The sequence below is a fragment of the Staurois parvus genome, unplaced genomic scaffold (assembly GCF_062004578.1).
Source record: "Staurois parvus isolate SC_StPar_1 unplaced genomic scaffold, SC_StPar_1.0 ptg000303l, whole genome shotgun sequence".
Lineage (NCBI taxonomy): Eukaryota > Metazoa > Chordata > Amphibia > Anura > Ranidae > Staurois > Staurois parvus.
Genome location: NW_028318099.1, coordinates 5,053,185 through 5,080,226, shown reverse-complemented (window position 1 = coordinate 5,080,226; position 27,042 = coordinate 5,053,185). Strand labels below are relative to the sequence as shown.

Genomic DNA, 27,042 nt, shown 5'->3' with positions numbered 1-27,042 from the left:
CCTATGCTAGGAGGGTGCTACAGCTATAAAATCAGGCTAGCTTATTTTAGTCTCAATATGCATCCAGTGTGTATAGTGCAAGTGCTATTATAGTATTTCTGTTGCTTATTTATGTATTCCAGTATGTTGAATGGGTAAACAGTAAGAATATTGCGTAACACACATTAATGCTTTCTAACTCCGTCATCCTTGTTTTGTGAAAGTTGCTTGAAGTGAATACTCTGGAGATAACACGCATCAGTTGGCACACTGGAAGATGGTTTGCCAGCTTCAAGGTCAGATAAGAATACACATAGCTAAAACTACTCAAGGGATTTAGTGCAGATGAAAAAACGTTCTGATCAATTCAAACTTCTTCAGTACCTAAACTCTTTCTGCTTTTCTAGGATGGTCTGACACCTCTTCATTGTGGAGCAAGGAGCGGCCATGAACAAGTTGTGGAAATGCTACTGGACAGAGGAGCTCCTATTCTTTCCAAAACCAAGGTTTGTACAACTATTATCCACAAAACAGAAGCAGAAATACAAATCTAAATGATGATGCTCTTGTGTACGCATGCCATCCTCCTTTCAGCAGGCATGCTATATAATTATTAAGAAATCATTTTAGATTAGAACATAGAGATAGAGTGCTGTCTGCTTTTTCTTCAGACCTTCAGTTGAATTGTAAATGCCACCAGCCAAAACCATGCAGAGAAAAAGGCGGAAGGGGGTGGCTGTATGCTCTGGCAGACAGTTGTTTGACTTCTCTCAGTAGCCCCTGCATACTTTGCCACCTTGGATCTGCTGTTGAATTTAAGTTTTCAGGGCAGACCAGCAATAATAAAGGTAAATCAAAAGGAATCTTGCCAGATAGGCCAATTAAGTACAATATACTTAGTAAATCCTGCCCTGGTTGTCTGATAGCTTGGAAGGATGCCATCCAAACATTCCAGACAAGATAAAGGGCTCCATTGACTAAGCTATAACACACGTGTCAGTTGCAAATTTGAACATTCTTTTCAGCCATGTGACCGTATTTCTATCTTTCATCAGCTGTCATTGCTGAAAATAGCAGTTGTTATGACAGATAGCAGCTGTTGCATCTTCATAATTTAAACCTAATTGTGGAAATTTTGGGACAATCGGAGTCATCTGGTGTCAGCGAACTTTGCCTTTAAACACCTGACAGATTTTATGTCCAAACATATCCATACATCTAATGTAAAATAAGTGCATTGTACAAGTTTATGTTTGTTTTATAATTTTATATCAATTAAACAATGTTGGCATTAACCACCATGTGAAATATAGTCTAGAGTGACACAAAACCAAAAGTTAGAGTATTCAGTATGCTGAGGAACATATGATATAAAAAAAATGTAGAGCCCAGAATTTGGAAAATCATATAACAAATTATAGCATGAAAATGTTAACATATGAGATTGGGTAAACCCCAACACAGCCTTGTTTGCATTTGTCATTTTTGGAGTAAGGTGTACATGGGTGGCTGGAAAATACTCAAGCTCCACCTGCACTTGGCTCTGTGTGGCACAGAATGAACAGATGCAGTAGTGGCCCTCCTGACTGCAGTTTTCAGGTTTTAGAAGCTTTGATAAGGGCAGTATAAATTGTCAGCATAGGTTGATTCCTTTGAATTATTTCTGCTTAAATGCTGTGAGTGGGAGTGTAGGTGTAGCACAGCCAGGTGCCATTTCACCTAATCAGTCTCTTGTTACCCAGATCCAAATAAATTCTAATATACTGACTTGATAAACAAACTAAAGAATAAACCACTTTGCTTAGAAAATAGAGATAAAAGCAATGGTCCTCACCTATGGAAAGTAGAACAAATAAACTTGTTGAGAGCAATTAACCAGATTTCTGCATTTTTAAGCTGGCTGCTATAAGCAGCTTGTCCCCTTTTGCTTTGCTTTACTTCAGTTATATACATGGGACTTGGTTACACAAAACCAAATGGAGTTGTCACAAAGGAATTTAAGAAGTATGTTTCCCAGGCAGGGAATTACAAGTAGTGAAGAATGTCAGCATTATAAGAAATCTGTCATAGGAATATGGGAGATGGCTTTGTTGACTTGTTTTTGAAGGTGCATGCTTTGGGACTGTCATTCTTCTCTTTCTTTCACTACAATGTGAGTCACTGACTAGAAACAAGCATTTATAAATCAAGTGTTTAGACATTGCATACACTTTCTTATTCAGTGTTAAAGGGTGAGGATGACAACCCCCAACAACACCTTCAAAAACAAATCCACAATATTTCTATAATACAAATGAATGTGGGTAGGGGGTTGTACACAAACTAAAGTTTACAAAAAACTTATAGCTATGTTGTCAGTCCTAGGACTATCCAACTTCTATAGATATAGGTTAAAACCTTATTTGTATTTCTGCCAACATAGAATGTCCTAACTGGATAACCCAATTTTTCAAAAAGTAGAAGATCTGAACACCACAAAGAAAAATAACTGAAAATGTTATTATAATACAACCTTTAAAAAAAAAGGGAGAAAATGCTTAAAACAGTTAAAAATTACCATCCTTTGAGGGTGCAATGGACCATCCAGCACACTGTACACCTTTGTCTGTCTGTATACAGGTACAGCTTAAAGCTCTTTAAAATTGTAGAATTCCCCATTTCTAAGATCGGTGATATATCCTCAAAACAGAAGCATCAAAGATGTGTTCATAAGTCATCCGGTCTAACAGCAAAATTCACATATGCACAGTAACAGAGTCTTGGAAAAGTGCAGCTGCCAGGAAACTACGGGAGTGGTAAGCCCACCATCATAACCACAGAGTTGTATTCCCTATTAGCACCATAGAACTATTTGGATGTGGATTTCTTAATATGATCCTGGCTTCTGCTTTGGGGATACATCACCAATACTTGAACTGGGCATTTATGTGTGTATATATGATAGAAAAAAACCTCCTATCACTGGGGCCCTATCACTATAGCTGCTGACACTATCCTCTTACCAATGTGAGTCAATAAATAATATATATAAACAGTGCAGCGCTAAACATAAAATAAATGCATAAACATATATATAAATAAATAATATAAATCAGTGCAAACAACCCCCCAATGTGCAAAGGGGTAAACCTCCTATAAAGTGCAACACGTGTATTCCCTGCGGGAATAATAAAAGTGCCAAAGTGATAGGCAAAACTCAATATATCTAAAATCGCTCAAATGTGATATATGCAAACGCACAATATAAAATGTCCATATACGGTTATCCAAACACAATATTCATGCAGGTGATGCTAGGTGTTCACACTGTGCAAATCCTTAGGTGTCTAAAGTGGTCCCTCACCTCCTTAAATCGACCCTACAGGGTCAGCTTGCTTAGGATGTAAACCCCTCTGATAGGTAACAGGATCCTCTCCAGAGTCCTCCAATCCTTACATGTACCCCTCAGTCAGCAACCTCCTGTCCGGATCATATACAAATAAAGAGCTTCCATGGTGTAAAACCGCAATTTATTTGAATAAAACAATATAGAAAGTGCCCACTCACATGTATATTCTCCTTTCACATGGCTCTATACCTCATGCTACAAATGCATTGCATGGGTATTAATACAGGGATTTCAAATATGGTCCCCACGCCGGAAGTGACGTCACCGCGCAGCCGGAAATGCTCCTCGCGTACCAACGCGTTGCGTCACGCTAGACACGTGACTTCCTCAGGGTAAACCTGGATCACCGTATATGGACATTTTATATTGTGCGTTTGCATATATCACATTTGAGTGATATTAGATATATTGAGTTTTGCATATCACTTTGGCACTTTTATTATTCCCACAGGGAATACACGTGTTGCACTTTATAGGAGGTTTACCCCTTTGCACATTGGGGGGTTGTTTGCACTAATTTATATTATTTATTTATATATATGTTTATGCATTTATTTTATGTTTAGCGCTGCACTGTTTATATACAGTATATATATATTATATATATATATATATATATATATATATTATGTGTGTATATATTTTACAATGTTGTACATCTGAACGTGACTATGTAGGACATCTATACAGCTCTCAGCTTTTGAATTTATCCATTGTCCATGCACTGCAGAGGTCTTTTTTTGAGCCATCACCAGTCTATATAATTTGATAGAAACAAGCGCAGATGTGCAAATATTATCAGTGATGTGTGGATTGAAAGTTTCCCTCTCATCTCTATTCTTCTAATATAGATATACCTTTAGATGTCATAATAAAGATACATGTTTAGATGTCATTATGTGAGTGACTTTGACTTGAGAGCTGTAGTCCCCATTGAGCAGTTTTTTTTTTTGCTAGCATCCTGTAATGAGGAGTCTGGCTACATATTTGGCTGCCCTGCATGAACCTATGCTTACACTTACTATGGGACTATAGCAGATAACTTCCAACCTTATGGCAGCAGTTCTTTTGGGCTGGATTAATGTTTTTTTTGTTGGCTCATAAATATCAATAGAGGGCTGCCTGGTAATGCCCACACAAATCAGTAGATATTTGTCCTTATATGTCTGGTGACTGTCTTTGTTCTTTTTACAATATATTTGAGGCCCAGGAGACACTGGAGAAGATTTACTAAAACTAGAGGGTGCAAAATCTGGTTTAGCTCTGCATAAAAAGCAATCAGCTTCCAGATTTTATTGTCAAAGGTTAATTGAACAAGCTGAAGTTAAAAGCTGATTGGCTACCGTGCACCGCTGCATCAGATTCTGAGTGCCCCAGTGTTAATAAATCTCCCCCACTGTGTTATTCTATGGATGTAAACCAATTGCCATTATATAAACAGTGGAACATCTCCTATGAGATCCAAAATATTTTGATGGAGAAACTCTTTTTTTGATGTTTTTTAAATTATTTATCTGAATTACATTTGTCAATAACTACTGTGGTTGCTTTAGAAATAAATCTGGAAGGAATTCTACAAGTTGAAAAAAAATTTAAGCTGCTCTTGAATACAAGCAAAAATTGAAATTGAAGTGCCACACTACTGCTAAGAGGCCCAGATACAACTTTATTCCAATAAAAGTCAGGGGGCAATCCAATCCTGACTTTAACTGGAATAAAGTTGTATCTGGGCCTCTTAGCAGTGGTGTGGCGCTTCATTTTCAATTTTTGTTACATTACACCACAAACCAAGGAGACCATGGTGATCCTCTTGGGTGTAGAAGCTGCCAGGCTGAGAACCAGATAATTTGCATCAACATCAGTACTTTTACATACAGTAGCAATACCAGTGATACAAAACAAGGATTAAAAAAAAGAAGTACTGAAAAAAAAGTGAACACAAACTCTCTTTTAATGTCTTTCATATATATTGTAACATATTGGGGGTTGATTTACTAAAACTGGAGAGTGAAAAATCTGGTGCAGAGCTGCAAAGAAACCAATCAGCTTTCAGTTTTTTTTTTTTTGTTAAAGCTTATTTGAACAAGCTGAAGTTAGAAATTGATTGGCTACCGTGTACAGCTGTACCAGATTTTGCACTCTTCAGTTTTAGTAAATCAATACCTATGGGTCAATGCTATTTCTCCACTTTTCTCAACTTGAATACGGGCAGACATACTGTATGTTTACAATATACAAGAAGGTCTATTGTACCCTAAGGGGATGATCATTTGTATTAAAAAAAATTGTATTATTGATTTATTATTTGATTTGTTTTTTGAAGATGTTTTTGTTTATATTTTTGGTGCTCATATATTCTACTTTTTGAATAATAAGGTCATCCAGTCAGATTGTCCCTTTTATAAGGCAATAATAAGGTTTTGATAATGTCATATGTATATCCTGACAGATTGCTTCTTAATTATTTATCGAAGGGAAAAGAATTATAAAAGCTAATACAGTACTGATAATACATATTTTTTTAACTATGCAGATTATTTCAGTGTGGTTTGTAATTATGCAGTAGTTTATTGTTAATTGATAAAGTGATCATATTTTTATTATTCACACATTCAAGCCATTTAAAAAGCTTTTTGTACTCTGTTGAAGACCTGCTCATGCATGGCAGCCCTAAGGCTAACATTTCATTCATTTAAACGTCCATGTTGGAAAGTCCTTCCAGTTTAATCTCTGCCTACATAAGTGGAAAGGAATGTATGCTGTGTTAGCTGCATTTTATGTCTGTAGATAATTTACTCTATCTCAACCTTGTATTTCCTCAACATTCCATGGCCATATATATATTGATAATGCCTGAAGTTACAATACGTTCTGTATCTGATGTGATAGGATCCAGGCCTGTGTTATATATGCCCTGAAAAAGGAATCGCTGCTGGAGTGTGTCATTATCTCATGTGACCGTATGCCTTGCAGGTTGTCCAAGACAAATGTTTAAATATTTGCAGATTCCTGTTAACCCAGTACAAACTGGTTTTTAATAGGGAAGCATGACATCTAATTTGGAAAACCAGTTGAGCCTGAACTGTGCTGTAGAACGATCACACTATTTAACCCGCACCTGTATCCTAAGGTGCTGACGGACTGAGATTTTGTATATGTTAGCTGAGAAAAACTGTGTATGTAAAACTGCCAGTGGACACTGGGATGTCATTATTCAGAAATAACTAACCAGAGGAATCTCATGGTACCCAACATGGCATCTACTATTCATAGTCTGACAGATAGTAATGGGAAGAGGTGGGTTGCAGGTACTTATCTGCTGAGCTAATTAGAATTATCTACTACTGACACTGGACTCCCACGTTTCAACAGTTTGATTGGCCATGCTTCATATATAGGAATAATGTAATAGGAATGTGACAAAAAGTTGAGCAGTTAAAGAAAGTCTGTCAGGACAGAATGAAGGAAGCTACCATTGCTGACTTGCTTTTGACAATACATGCTTCCGAGTTGATATCCTTATTTTAAAGTCACTTTTTAGTTATTCATTGAGTTACAATTAGCATGTGCAAATGCAATCTTGAGAATTTAATATGCACATGCTTATTACAGGTCACTTGACTCACTATGTATTGAAAAAAAAAAAGAGAGACCTTGAATTTTGTACCCTCAAAAGAAATTTAGCTGTGGTGGCAGCCATATTTTTATCACGGCTGACCAAGTTATAAGCCAGAGAGCTGGAAATGTTCTCCAGTCAAATATTTCAGTCAATTATAAAACTTGTCATTTTGGGTTCTGATTAAATTGTTAAAATTAACTTTTTTTAAGAAAAGAGATGGCAAAAAGAATGAGGCTGTACATCACTATCACTTGTCTGTATTTACCGTCACCATACTTCCCTGCCACCCTGATTTACTTCTGGAGCCCCTGAAAATTATTATTATTATTATACAGGATTTATATAGCGCCAATAGTTTGCTCAGCGCTTTACAATATAAAGGGAGACAATACAGTAATGATACAGTTCAATACAAGAGGGTTAGGAGGGCCTGCTCCTTGGAGCTGAATCCTATGCAAATAACTTTTCAAGTGTCAATATGGTCGCAGAACTAATCGCACCCCACACATGATAGATCTTGGTTCTGGTGATAGATCATTCAGACATTGAGAACTGCATTATAGCAAGCAGGGGAAGTATACATGTGTGCTCTTTCCTTGAGGTGTGGTTTTTCAACAGGGTGATTGAGATGGTAGCGGGGACAGCTGAGACAATAGGATCAGATTTCCTACACTGTCTGCTTTATAGCCTCAGATTTACTCTGCAATTCTTTTTCTTAAAACGGGTTTATTTTAAAGTACGCAAATATTAACACTACTAAATCATATATACAGTAATTTAAAGAAATTTAAAAATCTGTTTTGATATTGGCTGTCTGCAGTCCCCTGTACAGCAGGACTACAAGACATCTCTAATTTAATCACAGCTCTATTGCTTTGCATGGTACTGTCAGTCTAATGCCTAGTACACACGATCAGAAAATCAGACAAAAAATACCGCTTTCAAAGCGATTGTCCATAGTACTCAACTTTTGAGAGCCAATCATGACAGTACAGCCTTGTACACATGATGAGAATATCGAACAAATTATCATTTTGCATGCTAGTCTGATATTGAAAATAAATAGGTTACTAAAGTTATAAAAATTCTCGTAAGACAAAATACAACTTTGGAAGTGATATAATGTATTGTATTATATTGTAATGTATCCTTTTGTTTCTGAGCATGCGTGGTCTTAGTCTTCCGATTCTTTCATACAAATACTGTACTGATCAAACGAAAATCATTCTGTTCTCTTACAAGAAACATTTTCGTGCTTGTCCCTTCAGATAATCTTGCATGAACTGTCGTGATCGGCTCTCAAGCGCTGTGTACTAAATATCAGATTATCGTACGATCACTTCGAAAGTGCTATTTTTTGTCTGATTTTCTGATTGTGTGTATTAGGCATTCATGCAAAATTATCTGAAGGGATAAACACGAAATGTTTTCTCGTATGATACCAGAACTAGCAATTTTCGATTTATCAGTACAGTATTCATCTGAAAAAAAAATAGGAAGACCAAGACCACGCATGCTCAGAAATGAAAGAATACATTACAATAAAATTCAATACATTAGATCACTTACAAAATTGTATTCTGTCGTATGAGAATTTTTGTAACTCTAGTAACCTTCATTTTTGATATGAGACTAGCATGCAAAAATAAACCAGACGATCATTCGTCTGATATTCTCATCATGTGTACCAGGCTTAACACTCAACAGTCAAACATGTTCAGGGGAAGTCTGCTATTCCTTTTTTTGTTTAACCTCAGACAGATGTTAGTCCATGCTTAGCTGCATTGTAATCTGACAGGAGGTCCAGATCCTGGCTATGTGGTCTAGTAAGGTTGCCTAGATCACCTTTTTCTGATCAGAATAAATACAAAACAATTCACATATACTGTAGGCTTTTAACTGTGCCTAAAGCTACTCCCATGGAGGCCAGCTTTAACAATGTTATAACTTTATATTATGTTTTGTTGAATATTTTTTGGTGAATAATATTTTGTTTGGGAGAGACTTACAAGGGGAAAAAATAGTTTTCAATTGTCAAATGTGAGTGTGTGTGTTAATGGCACAGCATTGTGGGAAACCTGAAACCTGTCAGTCTGAGCTACTACTGACTCTACCTGTTTGTTTACAGAATGGTCTGTCCCCACTGCACATGGCAACCCAAGGAGATCATTTGAACTGCGTTCAGCTGCTGCTCCTACATAATGTGCCTGTGGATGATGTCACCAATGACTATTTAACTGCTCTGCATGTCGCCGCCCACTGTGGACATTACAAAGTCGCTAAAGTCCTGCTGGATAAGAAAGCCAACCCAAACGCCAAAGCACTGGTATGAGCCAAATTTTATTATTTCTGCTTGCTATTATTACTTTTGTAACATTGTTATTCTGAGGACAAACTACAACAGGCAAAAGCAAAAAGTGTATGTGTGTGTATATATATATATATAGGAAAATGCATATACATATATTGAACCACACTGGAAATTCCTGCTTTGTAAGTCCCACTGAGTATACCTGCTGCCTGTGTATATGTGTGTGTTATATATATATATATATATATATATAGATAGATAGATAGATAGATAGATATAATACCTTTGTATCTATAGTAATTCATGTATGTATATGTATATATTCATGAATGTATATATGATACACAATGTCACACTGTAGGGGGAAGCAATATGGATATTCATTTACCTTCTGATAATAACATTACAATGATGGATGGAACTTTGGGTTGAACAGCATGTGACTTGTTGTGCATAACAATACGGGCTTTAGGAAGCCCATTCACCGAAATACGGGAATGGCAGGACAATAAATCGAGCCTTGTTTTTTTTAACTCACAGCATCAATATCGTGCATATATCTTGGTTCACTTAAACCTCTTTTAAAATTTGTTTCAGATATAAAAAAATTTTCTAAGTGTAATGTGGTACTTCTAAACAGCAGGTAAAGTGATTTGGCCACTATTACCTATGCCCATTCAAAGCCAGCACTGAATCTAGGAACAGGACTATTTCTAATGCATACATTTCATTAAAGTACCTTGTATTTTGGAGTAATATGACTTGTATGTCCATGACTGGGGTGAGATTCCACTGGGATACTGGAGGACATAAGTCAGTTAGTCCAGGTGCGAGGAAGAAATGGGGGCATTATGCTAGGCAATACTTTGATTCAACGAGTAGGGATTTTAGAATTGTACACTCTTACACCGAGCTTGTACTTACTTGTCCACCTTGACTATTGTTGTTTGTTTTTATGTAGAAAAAAACATGGGTTGAACATAAACGTTGACTTCCTAAATGGTGCAATTTTTGGAAAAAGCATCATCCTTTTATTATACTTCTTTATTTCAGGTTCTTATATAGCATGGTCAATTTATACAGCACTTTACATATATATATTATACATTCACATGGGTCCCTAACCCGGAAGGGGAGTACAATCTAAGGTCCCTAACTTACATTCATACGTGCACATACTAGGGCCAATTTCGACAGGATCCAATTAACCTACCAGCATGTCTTTGGAGAGTCGGTGGAAACCAAAGTACCCAGAGGAAACTCACACAGGCACAGGGAGAGCATGCAAACACCACACAGGTGGTGCCGTGGCTGGGATTCGAACCAACAACCCTCATACTTTCAGGTGGAAGTGTTAACCATTTAGCCACTCTGCTGCCTGTAAAGGTCATGGATCTTCTGCTTTACTTGTACCATACCCTACACAATCTGATTGTACAATCTCTAAATTATGTCTATTAGATTTACCAAAACTGTGTAATAGGAGAATGTACCTAACCAGCCCATTTGCTTTGTATCAAATCACAAAGGCTTTTGCATTATATTACAGTTGATGGTAGATCTATATATAATGAGATTGTATGGTGTATGGTTACCTTTACTGATAGTTATAAATCTTCTGTGTTCTGTGGATGAACGTTAACCTCTAACCTCTTATTACCCATGTCATGCTGTACTTTATCCATTCAAATAAGATGGAATTTCCATACAGTGCTAATTAGTTCAGATATAATGGCTGATTTAAATCAAGCACTCTAGCAGTAAGGAAGCATGCTGGGAACTGCAGTGGACAGTTATGTGAAATATCAGTTTTGAAATGATATGGCTTTTAAAATATGAAATAACTTGCTTTGCTGCGATCTACAAACTTTAAAGTAATATTCTGAAACCGGCTTGTGTTTTGATGTTGCTTAAGTTAGAAAAAACATAATTATCCTAACATTTTTCAAATTTGTTGAAGTTGATTTGTCCCGTCATTCTGAGATTTTCTTCCCTCAGTTCATGCACGTCTCTTGTCACTTTGTGATTTGTTTGTGATTTATTATTTAAGCCTGTCTGCTGTGATTTCTTTTTAACTATGAGATATTACAGTAGATCCTGTACTTTCCTAGTTATATGGCTTTTCATGTCATGGGAAGGAAGTCTGACTTATCCACTGTAAAGTAAAATCTCTGCATTGGGTTAAATAAGACTGTCATTCTGTATATTTCATGTTAGAATCCTAATGCCCTGTCACACCATGTGATAGAAGCAGGGGCGGACTGACCATTTGGAAACTCGGGCACTGCCCGAGGGCCCGGGGTCAGTAGGAGGACCCATGAGATGCCCCTGGTACCTTTTTCATAGGCTTTTTTGAGTTTGGGCAAGGACACAGGGGCCCCATGATCCCCTATTGCCCGGGGGCCCCATGAGTTGTCAGTCTGCCCCTGGGTAGAAGCTAAAGTGTTTATTACTAAAACTGGAGCTTGCAAAATCTGGTGCAGCTGTGCATGGTAGCCAATCAGCTTCCAGGTTTTATTGTCAAAGCTTAACTGAACAAGCTGAAGTTAAAAGCTGATTGGCTGCTATGCACAGCTGCACTAGATTCTGAGTGCTCCAGTTTTGGTATATCTTCCCCAAAGTTTTGTGGCAGCTTCATATGCTAGCCAGCCCCAGACCCCTGTTATAGTGGAGGTATAGTGGTTTTGCACATGCCTTCTTTATTATAGTAAGGACTAAACATCAAAATGTAAAATAAATATATTCTTCCATGTTTTAGAGTTGACCAAATATGAGATATTACATATTAATATTTTGTTAGCTGGTCATTTGGGCTGCTACTTTTAACATTTTCGTCTCTTCTTACTTTCTGTTGAAAAAAGAGCCATGACGCATCTGTCAGCTAGGTAGAAGGTTTCAGTCCAAGACAAGGGGGTTGTTTTCTTTGCAAGGGGATTTTCACTTAGCTTAGGGAATGTGGTAAAAATGTGCTTTGCAAAGAATACCCAATCACATGCAAGGAATATAAAATTACTTCCGGACTACAAACTGTAGATGTCAAGCTACCCGGAGGGCCAGCTGGGCTGGATCACATACATGTATGTGACCGAGCATTTCCAGGTAGGGGGCACGCTCTGCCCTACCTTTGCTGTCATTCGCTACAGCACAAGCCGATCAACAGGTCCCAGCCAATGATGTATGATCGGGACCCACTGATCGGCTGAGCACATGGCAGAAGAGAGCCCAATGTTGATAAACAACATAGGGCACTCTACAAGTACAGCAATGTGGCTGTTTTTTGTTTTTTTGTTTTTTGCACGGAGTAAAAAACGGTCACATCCATTAGTAAAAGCAGCAAATATTTCACAGTTTACACTTTGTTAGGCACACAGTTAATCCTTTGAGTTCCCCTAGATGTTGGCCCCTTCCCAGCCAGTGTCAATACTGTAATAGTGTAGAGTATTAGCACTGATCCCTGTATTAGTGAAGTAGTTAGATTGTCTGCTGCACAGTCCCACTATAAGTCAATGATCACCGCCATCACTAGTAAAAAAAACAAATTCCAGTATACATACCATTGTTTGTAGACGCTATAACTTTTGCGCAAACTAATTGATATACGCTTATTGGGATTTTATTTTACCAAAGACATATAGCAGAATACATTTTGTCCTAAATTTATGAAGAAATTCGACTTAAAATGTTTGTATTGGATATGTTTATAGCAGAAACAAAAAAAATTGTTTTCTTTAAATTTTCGATCATTTTCTGCTTAAATAATAAAAAATGTATAAACCCAGTGGTCATGAAATGCCACCAAAAGAAAGCTTTATTTGTGTGGAAAAGTTTATATAAATGTAATTTGGGTACAGTATTGCATGACCACGCAATTGCCAGTTAAATTAGCGCAGTGCTAAATAGCAAAAAATTGCATGGTTATGACCAGAAGGGGGGGGGGGGTGTTGGGGTAAAATCTTCCATAGCTTAAGTGGATAATAACTGTATTTTTGCTTGCAATTGATTGGATGGAAGTCAGCAGTGCTTCACCTCATTCAATAAGCTAAAGGAAAATTCCCTCTCAGAGTGAACAACCTATTTGCCTTTAGTAATTAATCCCCAGAGTGTCTGAAAGGAAGAAGCTTCTGCTGTGCTGTCTTTTAATAAAACCCTTAGGATCGGCTGTCAAGGATGCATCTGTAATAAATGTTAATTTGTAAAATGAAGATTGTGCATTTAAAAGGATTCGATGGTATCATCGCTGATTCTGTTGGCCGGTTGCCTAACACCTTTAGTGATGGCAAAGTGAGTATGAATTTCAAGGAGTTCACCTATTGTCAGAGTTTAGGTTAAGGTTAGGCTCCAGTTTTAGAGAATTCTAAAGAAAATACCTGAAACCAGTTTCTTGTTACTGAAAATGACTACACTGTATTTGTCTTCGGAAAACAGGATTTTAGTAAATGGTTTCATCCAGATCAGTATCCATTTTGCTCAGTTTTGTGATGGTTGTCGTTACCATATGGGTGCCCAGTCGCCTGTGGAATGCTGTAAAATCTAGCTGTTTGCTTTTTAGAATAGAATCTTGAACATAGATACAGAAACCTCATTGGTAGTTATAGGGAACACTGTTTCTTTATTTTTTTTCCAAATACCCATCTTTCTTTCAAATGCCAGTGGCATTGTGTAATGGATATTTATGTTTTACATGTGTGGGAAAATCATTTCTTTTCTTCTATTTTTAATTTACAGCCAATTAAAAATGAAGTAAACTTTCCTTATAATTTGCAAGTGTCACCCCCCCTCCACACAATGTCATCCAACAACCTGTCATCTTGTTTTATTAGTTTCCTTTCCTTTTGTAGCTTGTTAAAATACCAGTAAATGATAGATTGGCTTTTGGAAGATCCAGAAGTTCCTTATCAGCAGGTTGCCTCGTGGTTCTTTTCATGTCAAATCAACCCAACGAAGCTTGGATATTGAATAAAAGAGACACATTGCACTTATTAGACCTTAGCGTTTCTTACTGACAGTGTGAACCAAAGAAAATTACTCTTCCATTGTGTCCTTTCTGTGACTTTGCTGGGAGAGTCATTTTATTTTCTCTTGTATTTTGTGGTCCAGTCAAACTTTAAAATACCCATGGCACTTAGTACATTAAAACATACCTATTACACAACATTGCAAAGCTTACCAATAATGTGGTATGTTGAGTGAAAACTGAACTACAATGTACAGGTATGTAGAGTTGTAAGTACCAGTGTTAAATAATGATGGGCTGAGTTATCATAGATAATTAAAACCATTTAGGAAATGTGGCATGTAGCTATGCTTGTTCAGTCTTTAATTTGTTGTTAAGCAGGTATTTACTGTTTGTTAGTTGCCTTTTAAAACTGCATTCAATTGTCATCAATTTTTCTTATCAAGTCTGGATTTACCAGTAAACACAATAGGCTTGTGCCTATAGGCAGCAAAGGGAAAGCAGATTTTGCCTGTGCAGTTACTGGCTATTCATATTTTCCTGTCGTTGGTAGCAATGCAATACCCTCCTATAGACCTATTTACACATTCTCATAATATATAGGATAGGACAAGTAAACCAAGTTCTATTCAAAAGAGGTGATCCTAGCAGAGGAGAGCTGATTTAGGTGCCAAAGGTTATTTGCCTGCAAATTGAGTCTTCATGTTGCCTACTACAGTTGCAAGAAAAAGTATGTGAACCCCTTGGGATTACGTGGAGTTTTGCATGAATTGGGCATAAAATGTGCTCTGAACGTCATCTAAGTCACAACAATAGAAGAACACAGTCTGCTGAACATAATACTACACAAACATTAGATGTTGCCATGGTTTAATTGCACATAACATGTAAACATTCACAGTGCAGGGAGGAAAAAGTATGTGAGGCCCTAGCTTAATGACTTCTCCCAGAGCTAATTGGAGCCAGGAGTGAGCCAACCTTGACTCCAATCAGTGTGATGATATTGGATGTGTTGCTGACAGCTGTCCTGCCCTTCAAAAACACACACTTGTTTTGGGTTTACTGGTTTCAAGAAGCACTGTCTGATGTGAACCACGCCTCGCAGAAAAGAGCTCTCAGAAGACCTACGATCAAGAATTGTTGACTTGCATGAAGCTGGAAAGGGTTACAAAAATATCTCCAAAAGCCTTGATGTTCATGTGTCCATGGTAAGACAGACTGTCTACAAATGGAGAAAGTTTAGCACTGTTGCTACTCTCCCTAGGCGTGGTCATCCTGTAAAAATGACTGCAAGAGCACAGCGCAGAATGCTGCATGAGGTAAAGAAGAATCCCAGAGTGTCAGCTAAAGATCTACAGAAATCTCTGGCACATGCTAACATTTTTGTTGACACATCTACAATAAGGAAAACATTAAACAAGAATGGAGTACATGGGAGGACACCTTGGAGGAAGCCATTGCTGTCCAAAAAGAATATTGCAGCACGTTTGAAGTTTGCAAAAGAGCATTTGGATGTTCCACAGCACTACTGGCAAAATATACTGTGGACAGATGAAACCAAGATTGAGTTGTTTGGGAAGAACACACAACACTATGTGTGGAGAAAAAAAGGCACAGCACACCAACATCAAAACCTCATCCCCACTGTAAAACATGGTTTATCAAGACATTTTGCAGGAAAACCTACGACCATCTGTCCGCCAACTGAAGCTCCGCAGAGGATGGGTGATGCAACAGGACAATGACCCAAAGCATACAAGTAATTCAACCAAACAATGGCTGCAAGAGCACAGAATACGCCTTCTGGAGTGGCCCTGTCAGAGTCCTGACCTCAACCCGATTGAAATGCTGTGGCATGACCTTAAGAGAGCAATTCACACCAGACATCCCAAGAATATTGCTACACTGAAACAGTTTTGTGAAGAGGAGTGGTCCAAAATTACTCGTTGTGCAGGTCTGATCTGCAACTACAGGAAACGTTTGGTTGAGGTTATTGCTGCCAAGGGAGGGTCAACCAGTTATTAAGTCCAAAGGTTCACATCTTTTTCCTCCCTGCACTGTGAATGTTTACATGTTATGTGCAATTAAACCATGGCAACATCTAATGTTTGTGTAGTATTATGTTCAGCAGACTGTGTTCTTCTATTGTTGTGACTTAGATGACGTTCAAGAGCACATTTTATGCCCAATTCATGCAAAACTCCACGTAATCCCAAGGGGTTCACATACTTTTTTTCTTGCAACTGTATAATATTTTGGTGGTTTGTTCATTAGCTTAAATCAGACTTTCTTAACCTTTCCAGCACAGAAGAACCCTTGAAATAATTTTCTGGTCTCAGGGAACCCCTGCTAAAATTGATAATATCAACAGCCCATGATACATTAGTGTGATGGTCAGTTGGAAGAATGCTCCTTACACTTGTGGTCATTGGAAAGAGTTACCCCCATACAGATCAGTGGCATCAGTGGGAACTTATCTTAGAGACAAAAATTGCTAATTACTCATGGAACCCCTAGCAACCTCTAGAGGAACCCTAGTTGAGAAACCCTGGCTTAAAGCTTTGCTGCCTAAAATCATGCATGGGTTTTTAATATTCCAAACAAGGCATATGAACATCCTCATGATAAATATGCAAAAATAGTTTTTTTCCACACCCATTCTACTGCATTTGAATAAATGATCACAATGGGTACTCTTCCATGCAGCTATAACAGTTAGCAAACAAAGCCTCCTATAGTGATATGAATAACTCTGATGGTTAGGCCTACTGCAGCTGAAGAGCAAAGGCAAACCCATACTACCAAACTGGTAAGTAAACTGTGAGGCAAGGGTCAGGGTTGCTGGACAGTGGTAGATAATAATGCTGAGAGATACAGTACAGTATACACAGGTTTTGTTTAGCAGCATGTGCTCAGGAAAGAATAGGACAACATTCCTCTCCCAAAACCCTAGCAACTGGTCTCAGTTCCCAGATGTTTACAGGGTGTTGTTAAGAGAAGAGGGGATGCTACACCATAGTAAGCATGGCCCTGTCCCAACTTTTTTGGAATTGGGGTTGTTCTTTGCCCTATCCCAACGTTTGAGATGTGTTGCTGCCATCAATTTCAAAATTACCAAAATGTTTGTTTTAAAAATAACAAGCATGTTATATTCACCTGCTCTGTGCAATGGTGTTGCAAACCTTGATCCCCCTCTTCTCAGGTCCTCCCCCCTGCTGAGTGCCCCCAAAGCAAGCTGCTTGCTATGGGGGTACTTGTGCATGCTTGCTCCCAAGCTGCTTCTGTGTGTCTCCAAGACACACAAAGCGTTGCTTGGCCCCGGTCCTGCCCACGCTCCCTCCTCACTGGCTGTGTCTCACCCAAGAGACACTCAGCTCTTATGCACATCACTGGATTGAGATCAGGCTCAGGTAAGTATTGAGGGGGCAAAAGGGAGCTGCAAACTGAAGGTTTTTTACCTTCATGCATAGAATGCACAAAGGTAAAAAACCTTCAGCCTTTAGGACAACTTGAATCCAATGGCCATGGATTGTTTATGGAAGTTGTAAAGGTTTGTGAAAAACTATTCTAATATCTGTCCCACACATATAATGTCATTTTAACATCACTACCCTGCCGATTTGACAACAATTCACACCTTCAGCCACGTGACTCTAACGATTAGCACCTGCCCCAGAACTTTTGCAACCATATGATTGGATTATGTAATTACAACAGGATGGTGTAGCAAATTTTCACACCTCCCATGGTGTTTTAGACAGTCAGCATCTGCCATTGTAAATGGATTAGGGTGACTGAGTTACAGGTGTGGATATAAATGCTGAGGAATCTTCCTGACACTCAGTAGAGGTGAAGAAGCTGTTTGGATAAGGAGTCTTCAAGGGAAAAACAGTCTACTTGAATGTAACTAACTACTACAATGGAAATTAAAATAGACCATTGATATTCGTGGTATTTCCAGACCTTTGAGTGGGTTAACCTAACTAGATAGGTATTCATATACAGCTTTTCATTGAAAAATATATAATTCTACCCAGGGCCAGTGCTTCCACTTGGCAAACTAGGTGGCCGCCTAGGGAGCACTGCCACATAGGGGTGCCTGGGTGCAGCTCAGGCCAGCACTCTCTCTGTGAGGGTAACCGCCATGTCATGAATGAACCTTCAGCTGAGAGGAGGGGCAGCAGAGGGAAGGAAGAAAGGACAGAGGAAGATGCCGGGTGTTTGGGGCCAGTGTAGCAGCTGAGCTGCTGCTCCTTCCAGTGTTTTTCTCCAACTCAGTCCTTACTGCAAGCCAGCTGGTGGCTGCTGATCATTGTGGAGTTCCAGCCCCTCTCTTCCCATTCATCTGAGAAGGTGGAGCTGCGCCTGCAGAGGAAGGTAAAGTTTGACTCTAAAGTCTCATGTCTGTGTGAGTGTGACCCAGTCGGTCAGACATCCATCACATGTGCAATGTGTCGGTGAGTGATGACACCCCACAGCCTGCTCTTCTAGATCCTGCTGATCTGTGTTGGTGGTGGTGTGTTTTGTCGGATCAGTCACTGTATGGGATCGCTCAATTCAGCGGCCTGCTTTCACAGCGTTTTATCCCCCTCCATTGCTTGGAGAATTCCAGTCGGAGATCTGTCAAAGTGTGGATCCATCATCCTCCACTCACTGCAACTGTCACTCTGCCACTGCCAGCCACAGATACAGTCCATTCGTGACACTGATTTTGTTTTTAATATTGGTGTTGATGGCATCTGATGGCACTTATTTTTGCAAATTAAATGTAATTTAGCAGTTTCATGTTTTGTTGATTTAATATTTTCTACTGTTTAAAAATGTTTTTATTTTTAATTTTTTTTTGGGGGGGGGAGGTACGCACGTATCTTGTCTTGCCTAGGGCGCAAAATAGTCCAGTACCGGCCCTCATTCTACCCAGCTGCTCCTATAGTACACACATCCCTGTCATTCTGCACATTAGGGGGACATTTCTATGCCACCACAAAGTTTGTCACCTGCTTGAGAATTGGCTTGTGAAAGAGGATCTGGCTGCTGCAGAAGTCCTATTGTCTCTCTTCTAGTAAGCGGTTTAAACATGTCCCCCATTCAGCTTCCAGTTCCTGTTTGATGGCAACACTGTGCAATACAGCAAAGTGCGACTGCTGTGCAGTTTAAAAAATATTTTTTTCCATTCAATACATTTGTATTAATTTTCAAGATTAGGTTTGACTAAATTAATGATACAATTAGAAAATAATATCAATGCTTACATAAGTCAATGTTACAATGAGAAATAGCACAACAAAGCATTATGCAATCAAAATAGCAGTGGACTGGGGCAAAAAAAAACCCAGAAAATAGTATAGTAAAATAATATCTGGGTAGAAGGTGTGCCTCACGTTCAGGGAAGCACAGAAAAAGAAAAAAAAGGGGTATGATATGCAACTGAAAACTGAGGACATGAATAGATTTTTCATGACTGTAACTAAAGTGTGGTGTTTTTGTATTTTTTGGATGTCTGCTTTAAGAGCATGGACATGTTCACCATACAGAGGGGCATTACACAGCTACACTCTTTATAATGATGCATTTGAAATAAAAAATGCCTTGTGTCATAAAAGGTTAACATTTGGAAACACTAGCAAAGCAGTAACAATTGTACTGTATCGTGTCTGGGAATAGCGCCAAGGTGATAGATATATTTTGTAGCTAATGAGATTTTGGTTTCACTTGTTGCTGATTTATTGTGGCTGGGAACAACATCGAAGCAGCTTCAAGTGCGTCCACATTCATCTTCAGGCCGTCTCCCTTCTAGCTCAGTGCAGTACTCTTTACCTTAGTCATGTAACCAGGTGCTATGACTGGGATTAGCAAAGCTAAGAATATTTTATTCAGGTACTAAGAATAGCTGAAGGATTGCCTTTCCCTAAACCAGGCACATACCTAAGGGGAATGGAGGGTTTGTTTTTCACTTTTGACTGATGCCAGATGGAAGTTCTGCTTCTCTGACTTGTTGTCTTAGCAAGCAATCAAAGGAAGCGTGCAAGTGAGAGAGGTCAGCTTACTCATCATTCTGGCATGCTTGGCATCCTTGGTTTCATGTATTTTTTAATAATAAAGTATATCTAAATCCAAAACCTTTTTTTTGTATTTTACATGGAGTAGAGGAAGGTTAAAGCCTTTGTCATTTTTCCCATATGTGTTTCATTATTGAGCATTCCCCTTACTTCCTGTCCTCTAGACCCAACAGGAAGTGAGGCATGTCCCCGATTATTTATTTCAGGTACTTATATAGCGCCATCAATTTATGCAGCACTTTACATGTATATTGTACATTTACATCAGTCCCTAACCCTCAAGGGGCATGCAATTTAAGGTCCCTAACTCACATTCATACATACACATACTAGGGACAATTTAGACAGGATCCAATTCAGCTACCAGCATGTCTTTGGAGTGTAGGAGGAAACTGGAGTACCCAGAGGAAACCCACACATTAGACAGTTGTCACGAGAAAAAGTGCCTCCATTGGAAGATTTCTCCTCTATTCTGAAAGGCTCATTAGACATCTTATCCCCATCCCAGTCTGAGCTCTGCTGTATAGGGAATTGGAAAAGGCTGATACATTGTCAAATTCAGGTAGTTACACTGTTTGCATTTAAAATTATATTAAATGCAAGTTAAAAAAAAAACATGTCATTCTTACCTGCTTTGTGCAGTGGTTTTGAACAGAACAGCCCATTCCTCCTCCTCTTCTCAGGTCTCCCATTGACGCTTCTGGCTCCTCCCTCTTGCCAAGTGCCCCCACAGCAAAGCTGGTTTGCTCCTGAGCTTCTGCTCTGCATGTCCATTCACACACAGAGGCTCCACCTCTCTCTCTCCTCATTGGCTCACTGCCTGTAATTGAGAGCAGTAGGAGCCAATGGCTTCCACTGCTGTCTCAGCCAATGAAGATGGAGAGTCCCCAGAGGGTTGAGGTATCCAGAAATTATTCACAGCTCTTAACGTTTGCCACATTTTGTTATGTTACAGCCTTATTCCAAGATGGATTCAATTTATTTTTTCCCTCAACATTCTACAAACAATACATCATAGGGAAAGAAGTTTGTTTTGAAATCTTTGCAATTTATTACACATTTAGAATTAATAAAACCACATGTACATAAGTATTAACAGCCTTTGCTCAATACTTTGTTGAAGCATCTTTAGCACCAATTACAGCTTCAAGTCATTTTGAGTATGATGCTACAAGCTTGGCACACCTATTTTGGGCAATTTCTCCCATTCTTCTTTGCAGTACCTCTCAATCTCCATCAGGTTGGATAGGAAGCGTCAGTGCACAGCTATTTTCAGATCTCTCCAGAGATGTTCAATCGGGTTCAGGGGTGGACTGACCATTTGGAAACTCGGGCACTGCCCGTGGGCCCGGGGTCAGTAGGGGGCCCCATGAGTTGTCCCTGGTACCTTTCTCATAGGCTTTTTTGAGTTTGAGAAAGGGCACAGGGGCCCCATGATCCCCTATTGCCCAGGGACCCCATGAGTTGTCAGTTCACCACTGATCAGGTTCAAGACTGAGCTCTGCCTGGGCCATTCCAGGACATTCACAGAGTTGGCCCGTAGCCACTGCTTTGTTATGTGGGCTGTGTGCTTAGGGTCGTTGTCCTATTGAAAGATAAACCGTCACCACAGTCTAAGGTCCAGAGCGCTCTGGAACAGGTTTTCATCAAGGATGTCTCTGTACATTGCTGCATTCATCTTTCCTTCAATCCTGACTAGACTCCTGGTTCATGTCGCTGAAAAACATCCCCACAGCATGATGCTGCCACCAACATGCTTCACTGTAGGGGTGGTATTGGTCAGGTGGTGAGCGATGCCTGGTTTCCTCCAGACATGATGCTTGGCATTCAGGTCGGAGAGTTCAATATTTGTTTTATCAGACCAAAGAGTTTTGTTTCTCATGGTCTGAGTCCCTCAGGTACCTTTTGGCAAACTCCAGGCGGGCTACTATTTGCCTTTTACTGAGGAGTGGCTTCCGTCTGGCCACTCTACCATACAGGCCTGATTGGTGGAGTGTTGCAGAGATGGTTGTTCTTCTGAAAGGTTCTCCTCTCTCCACAGAGAAATATTGGAGCTCTTTCAGAGTGACCATTGGGTGCTTGGTTACCTCCCTGGCTCCAATCAAGTTGTGGAAACATCTCAAGGATGATCAGTGGGAACAGGATGCACCAGAGCTCAATTTTGAGTGTCATGGCAAAGGCTGTGAATACTTATGTACATGTGTTTTTTTTGTTTTTTATTTTTAATAAATTGCAAAGATTTCAAAAGGAACTTCTTTTATATTGTCATTATGGGGTATTGTTCGTAGAATGTTGAGGGAAAAAAATGAATTCAATCCATTTTGAAATAAAGCTGTAATATAACAAAATGTGGCAAACGTTATGAGCTGTGAATACTTTCTGGATGCACTGTGTATATACTATATTGCCAAATGTATTGGGATACCCCTCCAAATCATTGGATTCAGGTGTTCCAATCACCTCCATGGCCACAGTTGTATAAAACCAAGCACCTAAATATGCAGACTGCTTCTACAAACATTTGTGAATGAATGGGTCACTTTCAGGAGCTCAATGAATTTAAGCGTGGTACCGTGATAGATTGCCACCTGTGCAATAAGTCCATCCGTGAAATTTCCTTGCTACTAAATATTCCATGGTCAACTGTTAGTGTGATGGGTGCGGCGTCTGACCCCAGCCCTTCTCACCAACTTGTGACCGAAGGACCAGCCAATCTAAGACCGCGCTGCCACTTGCGTAACAATGCCACTCTCAGCTGCGCCCTGCACAAAGAATTTCCAGCTCGCTGGACCACAATCTATGTGCCAGCAGCCTGAGAGCAATTGTTACTGGGTCAGGTTAATTACGCAATTAACCCTTCACACTGCCACCACCACCTTTTTACAGAGAAGGAGGAAACTCCCAAATCTTAGCAGTAACACTATGATGTTTGAATAAGCATCTGTATACACACTGCCACCGCAGACAGATGTATGCAGAGGGTTAAAACACACGGTAGCACTCTTCAGAGACAGGGATTCTTAGTTTGCATTAAAGAGCAAAATGGCGCAATAAAAAATATTTACAGAAAAGATGTAGCCAATATCTATATATATAAATAGAAAGAAGTTTAAGAAGGTAGGATACTTGCAGAAGTCCTTGGTTTAAGCAGAGTTTAAGTGTCCTGAACAAAAGGGTAACTTTTCACCCAAAGTTGGTTCCTGATGTTAAAAGGGAGAATCTCTTCCTCTTCTTCTCCAGGCCTGACAGCCTGTTTTCTAGTGTCCCAGCAGGGGGTGTCTACTGAAGCCAAGGGCCAATCACCTCATTTGGGGAGGGGTGTTAGGCGGAGACCCAGGCTGTGACCCAAAGTCCTCCCAAGTTTATACCATGGTCAATAACCTTCCATAGGTGCATGCAGCAGCCTAGCCACTGGCAGGTTAATATGCAGACCCATATTCTGAACGTCCAGACATCAAATATGACATATCCGGCTGTGATGGATAAAAAGATATCACTTTCTACTCTCTGGTAGACGTTACCTAGGGGTGTAAGGTATCAGGTGACTTGTATTAAAATGACCTGTCTGAATATATGCTTTGTTTTATTGTACCTTGTTCCTGTCAGGATTTATGAATTTGTATGAAAACGTGATTTAAGTGGGATGTAGTTTTACTGCCACTCTGGAATGCTTTCATGTGCAGTGACTGACTGATTTATAGCTTTACGACCAGGTCAAGGCAAGAGTCTGACTGACATCATGGGACCAGCTAATTGGGTTTACAACCATGAAGCGTATCCAGCCGTGCCTGATGCACTTGTGACCCCAGCATACACACACAACACATGCCATTCAAAAAGGGAGGGGGAAGACTGAACGGAGTGAGAATGACATTTGCAGAGTATGATACAAGATGGTAGATCTTTAACAAAACGGTTGTCTGCGTCCAGTCGCCACAGTTAGTGTTATTATTACAATATGGTAGCAACTGGAAACAACAGCAACTCAGCCATGAAGTGTTAGGCCATGTAAAATGACAGAGCAGGGTCAGCGCATGCTGAAGTGCACAGTGCGCAGAAGTTGCCAACTGTCTGCAGAGTCAATAGCTAAAGATAGCAGGCCTGACTGCATTGTGCCAAGTGTAAAGTTTGATGGAGGGGGGGTTATGGTGTGGGGCTGTTTTTCAGGGGTTGGGCTTGGTTCCTTAGTTCCAGTAAAGGGATTTCTTTAGAAGTCAGCATAACAAGACATTTTAGACAATTTCATGCTCCCAACTTTGTGGGAATAGTTTGGGAATGGCCCCTTCCTGGTCCAACATGACTGCGTCCCAGTGCACAAAGCAATGCAATGAATGCAGGGGTTCAGTAGTGATGCAAAGGTTCAAGAGTAGGTGAGGCAGAGGTCAGTAGTAGTAGATGACGCAAAGCTGTGGGGTCAGCAGTAAGTGACACACACACACACAAATATATATATAAATGAAAAAAAGAAAGATCAAGGGGGACAGGGATTGGAAAATAAGTGACATATGACAAAAAAGTCATTTTAAAGTGTCAGAAAGACAAACGTCCAATAGACAAAATTGTGGCAGAGGTTTACCACCTGTACTCTGCACCCAAATATAAAATGGCCAGTGTGGTAAGAGACAGGTAGCTAACTACATCAACAAAGTTCCCAGAAGCTCAACAGTAATTCTACAAACTGTCACCTGATTGTGGTTTTCTCAATCACAGTAAAGTCCCTTCTTGCTGAAATTGGTAGTGGCAACCAAGTAAGTCATCTTCCTCCAGATAGTGGGCAGGGCTAGCAGGACTGTGATTGGCTTTAGCAGTGGCCAATCACAGTCCTCCTGAAAACAGGGACCGCCCCCTAGCAAAACTGCACCCAATCTTTTCCCCATCACAAGAGCTGGATGGATCTCTGCTGCAGCTGCGAGTGATGATCACAGCTGCAGCAAAGATAGAGAATCAAACAATGTTTCCCATCTTGTGCAATGTGTGGGGTAGAGGGCCTATCCTCAGTGCAGCATGGGGAATTCTGAGATCTGAATGCATTAGTGCAGCAGAAGCAGAGTCTCACTGACACTTCCCAGCACTGCTCTGCTGATGGGGAGAGAGTCACGTGCCGGCAAAAGAGGCTTTGCTTGCCACTTGTGGCTCCCATGCCGGGGGTTGCCTGCCCCTACATTAAGATAAAAACGTCTTGCATTTACAACCACTTTAATAATTACCCATTTCCCTTTAATCATTCAGTAGGTTGGCAAAAGTGTCTTTAAAACACAATAAGCTATTAGAGAGTTATTAGAGAACTGCAACACATGTCTTACTTATAGTAAATGCTGATGTACCGTATATTGGTGACCATAGTCCTGGATTGCATTGAACCACTTTGCAAAGGTCAGTGGAAAGCACACATCCATCACACCAATTTATCAGTGCAGTTCAATGGTGTGCAGCTTTACAATTGTCTCCTTTTTTTGCTGAGCTTAGAGAATTCATACCCTTGAAATGCTGAAGAGGGTCAGTATATGGCAGAAGCAAAACGTGTTGTTCCATTTCAGAGATATATCTGCAATACAAAAGGAAATATATTGTATCTTTCTAGTTGCAAAACTGTTGATGTGAGTCCAAAAATGCCCCTTTAATTTTCTTGCAATATACACAAGTCTTTAGCACTTTGGACTACCTATGACACCATGGATTACCTTCTGATAACATTCAGAGTGAATGAAAATTGCCCACAGCCAGGGGCGGACTGACCATTTGGAAACTCGGGCACTGCCTGAGGGCCCGGGTTCAGTAGGGGGCCCCATGAGATGCCCCTGGTACCTTTTTCATAGGCTTTTTTGAGTTTGGGCAAGGACACAGGGGCCCCATGATCCCCTATTGCCCGGGGGCCCCATGAATTGTCACTCCGCCCCTGCCCACAGCTACCTGTCCAATTTAATTCTACTTATCAGAAATAGTAAAAAATGTATGCTGATTGGCTGGTATACACCTAGACATTTTGGGGGAGAGTAGGATTTTGAAAGGTAGATTCCAACCTTGTGCTTCATGAAAATATACTGACAGGATTAATTTAATATTTGAGGCATTTTAGCCTCTTGCAGTCCCTGTACAGCAGGGATGTCAAACTCCATTTCATTGTGGGCCATATCAGCATTATGGTTGCCCTCAAAGGGCTGGTTGCATCTGTAAGACTAGATGTTCAGAGCACCCCACCCCCCATTACATCTGATGTCAAGAATCCCCCACCCTCCTTAACATCACAGAGCACCCCCTTTGGGGGGGCAGAGCTGGAAAGCATAAAGTGTAGGTTCTGGAGGAGGACCAAAGTAGGAGTGGAGTCAGTTACCAAAGTCTGCTGAATGCTGAGACCAGGGAAGGCAGAGATGAGGGGGTGCTGCAGTTGCACTGAAAGGACCGCAGGCCTTCTGTTTGACACCTATGCTGTACAGCAAAGCTCAGACTGAGAGAAGTATCCAATCAGTTGCTGCAGTGCTCATGTACTAACAGGAGACATACTTCTATGAGACAGCAGAGTGACAGAAAGATGAACACATCAGTTTATACCGGTACCTTCTTTCAGCGGACAAATGCTTGAATTGCACTGTATATCTAGGAAATTAGTTATTTTTGTCCCCATTTATACATAATTCAAAAAGATAGTAATAGTGTAACCAGGGGCGGACTGACAACTCATGGGGCCCCCGGGCAATAGGGGATCATGGGGCCCCTGTGTCCTCGCCCACACTC

The 27,042-nt window shown here is 40.0% G+C and overlaps 1 protein-coding gene across 30 annotated transcripts in view; it reads left to right on the top strand.

Moving 5' to 3' along the window:
• ANK3 (ankyrin 3) overlaps positions 1-27,042 on the top strand; it is an 818,082-nt gene that overhangs the window by 611,700 nt on the left and 179,340 nt on the right. For all 30 annotated transcript variants that reach the window (XM_089683172.1, XM_089683174.1, XM_089683180.1 and 27 more), the window contains 2 exons: positions 387-485; positions 9,115-9,312. In XM_089683172.1, coding sequence (XP_089539298.1) covers positions 387-485; positions 9,115-9,312 — 297 coding nt within the window. The remainder of the gene's footprint in view (positions 1-386; positions 486-9,114; positions 9,313-27,042) is intronic.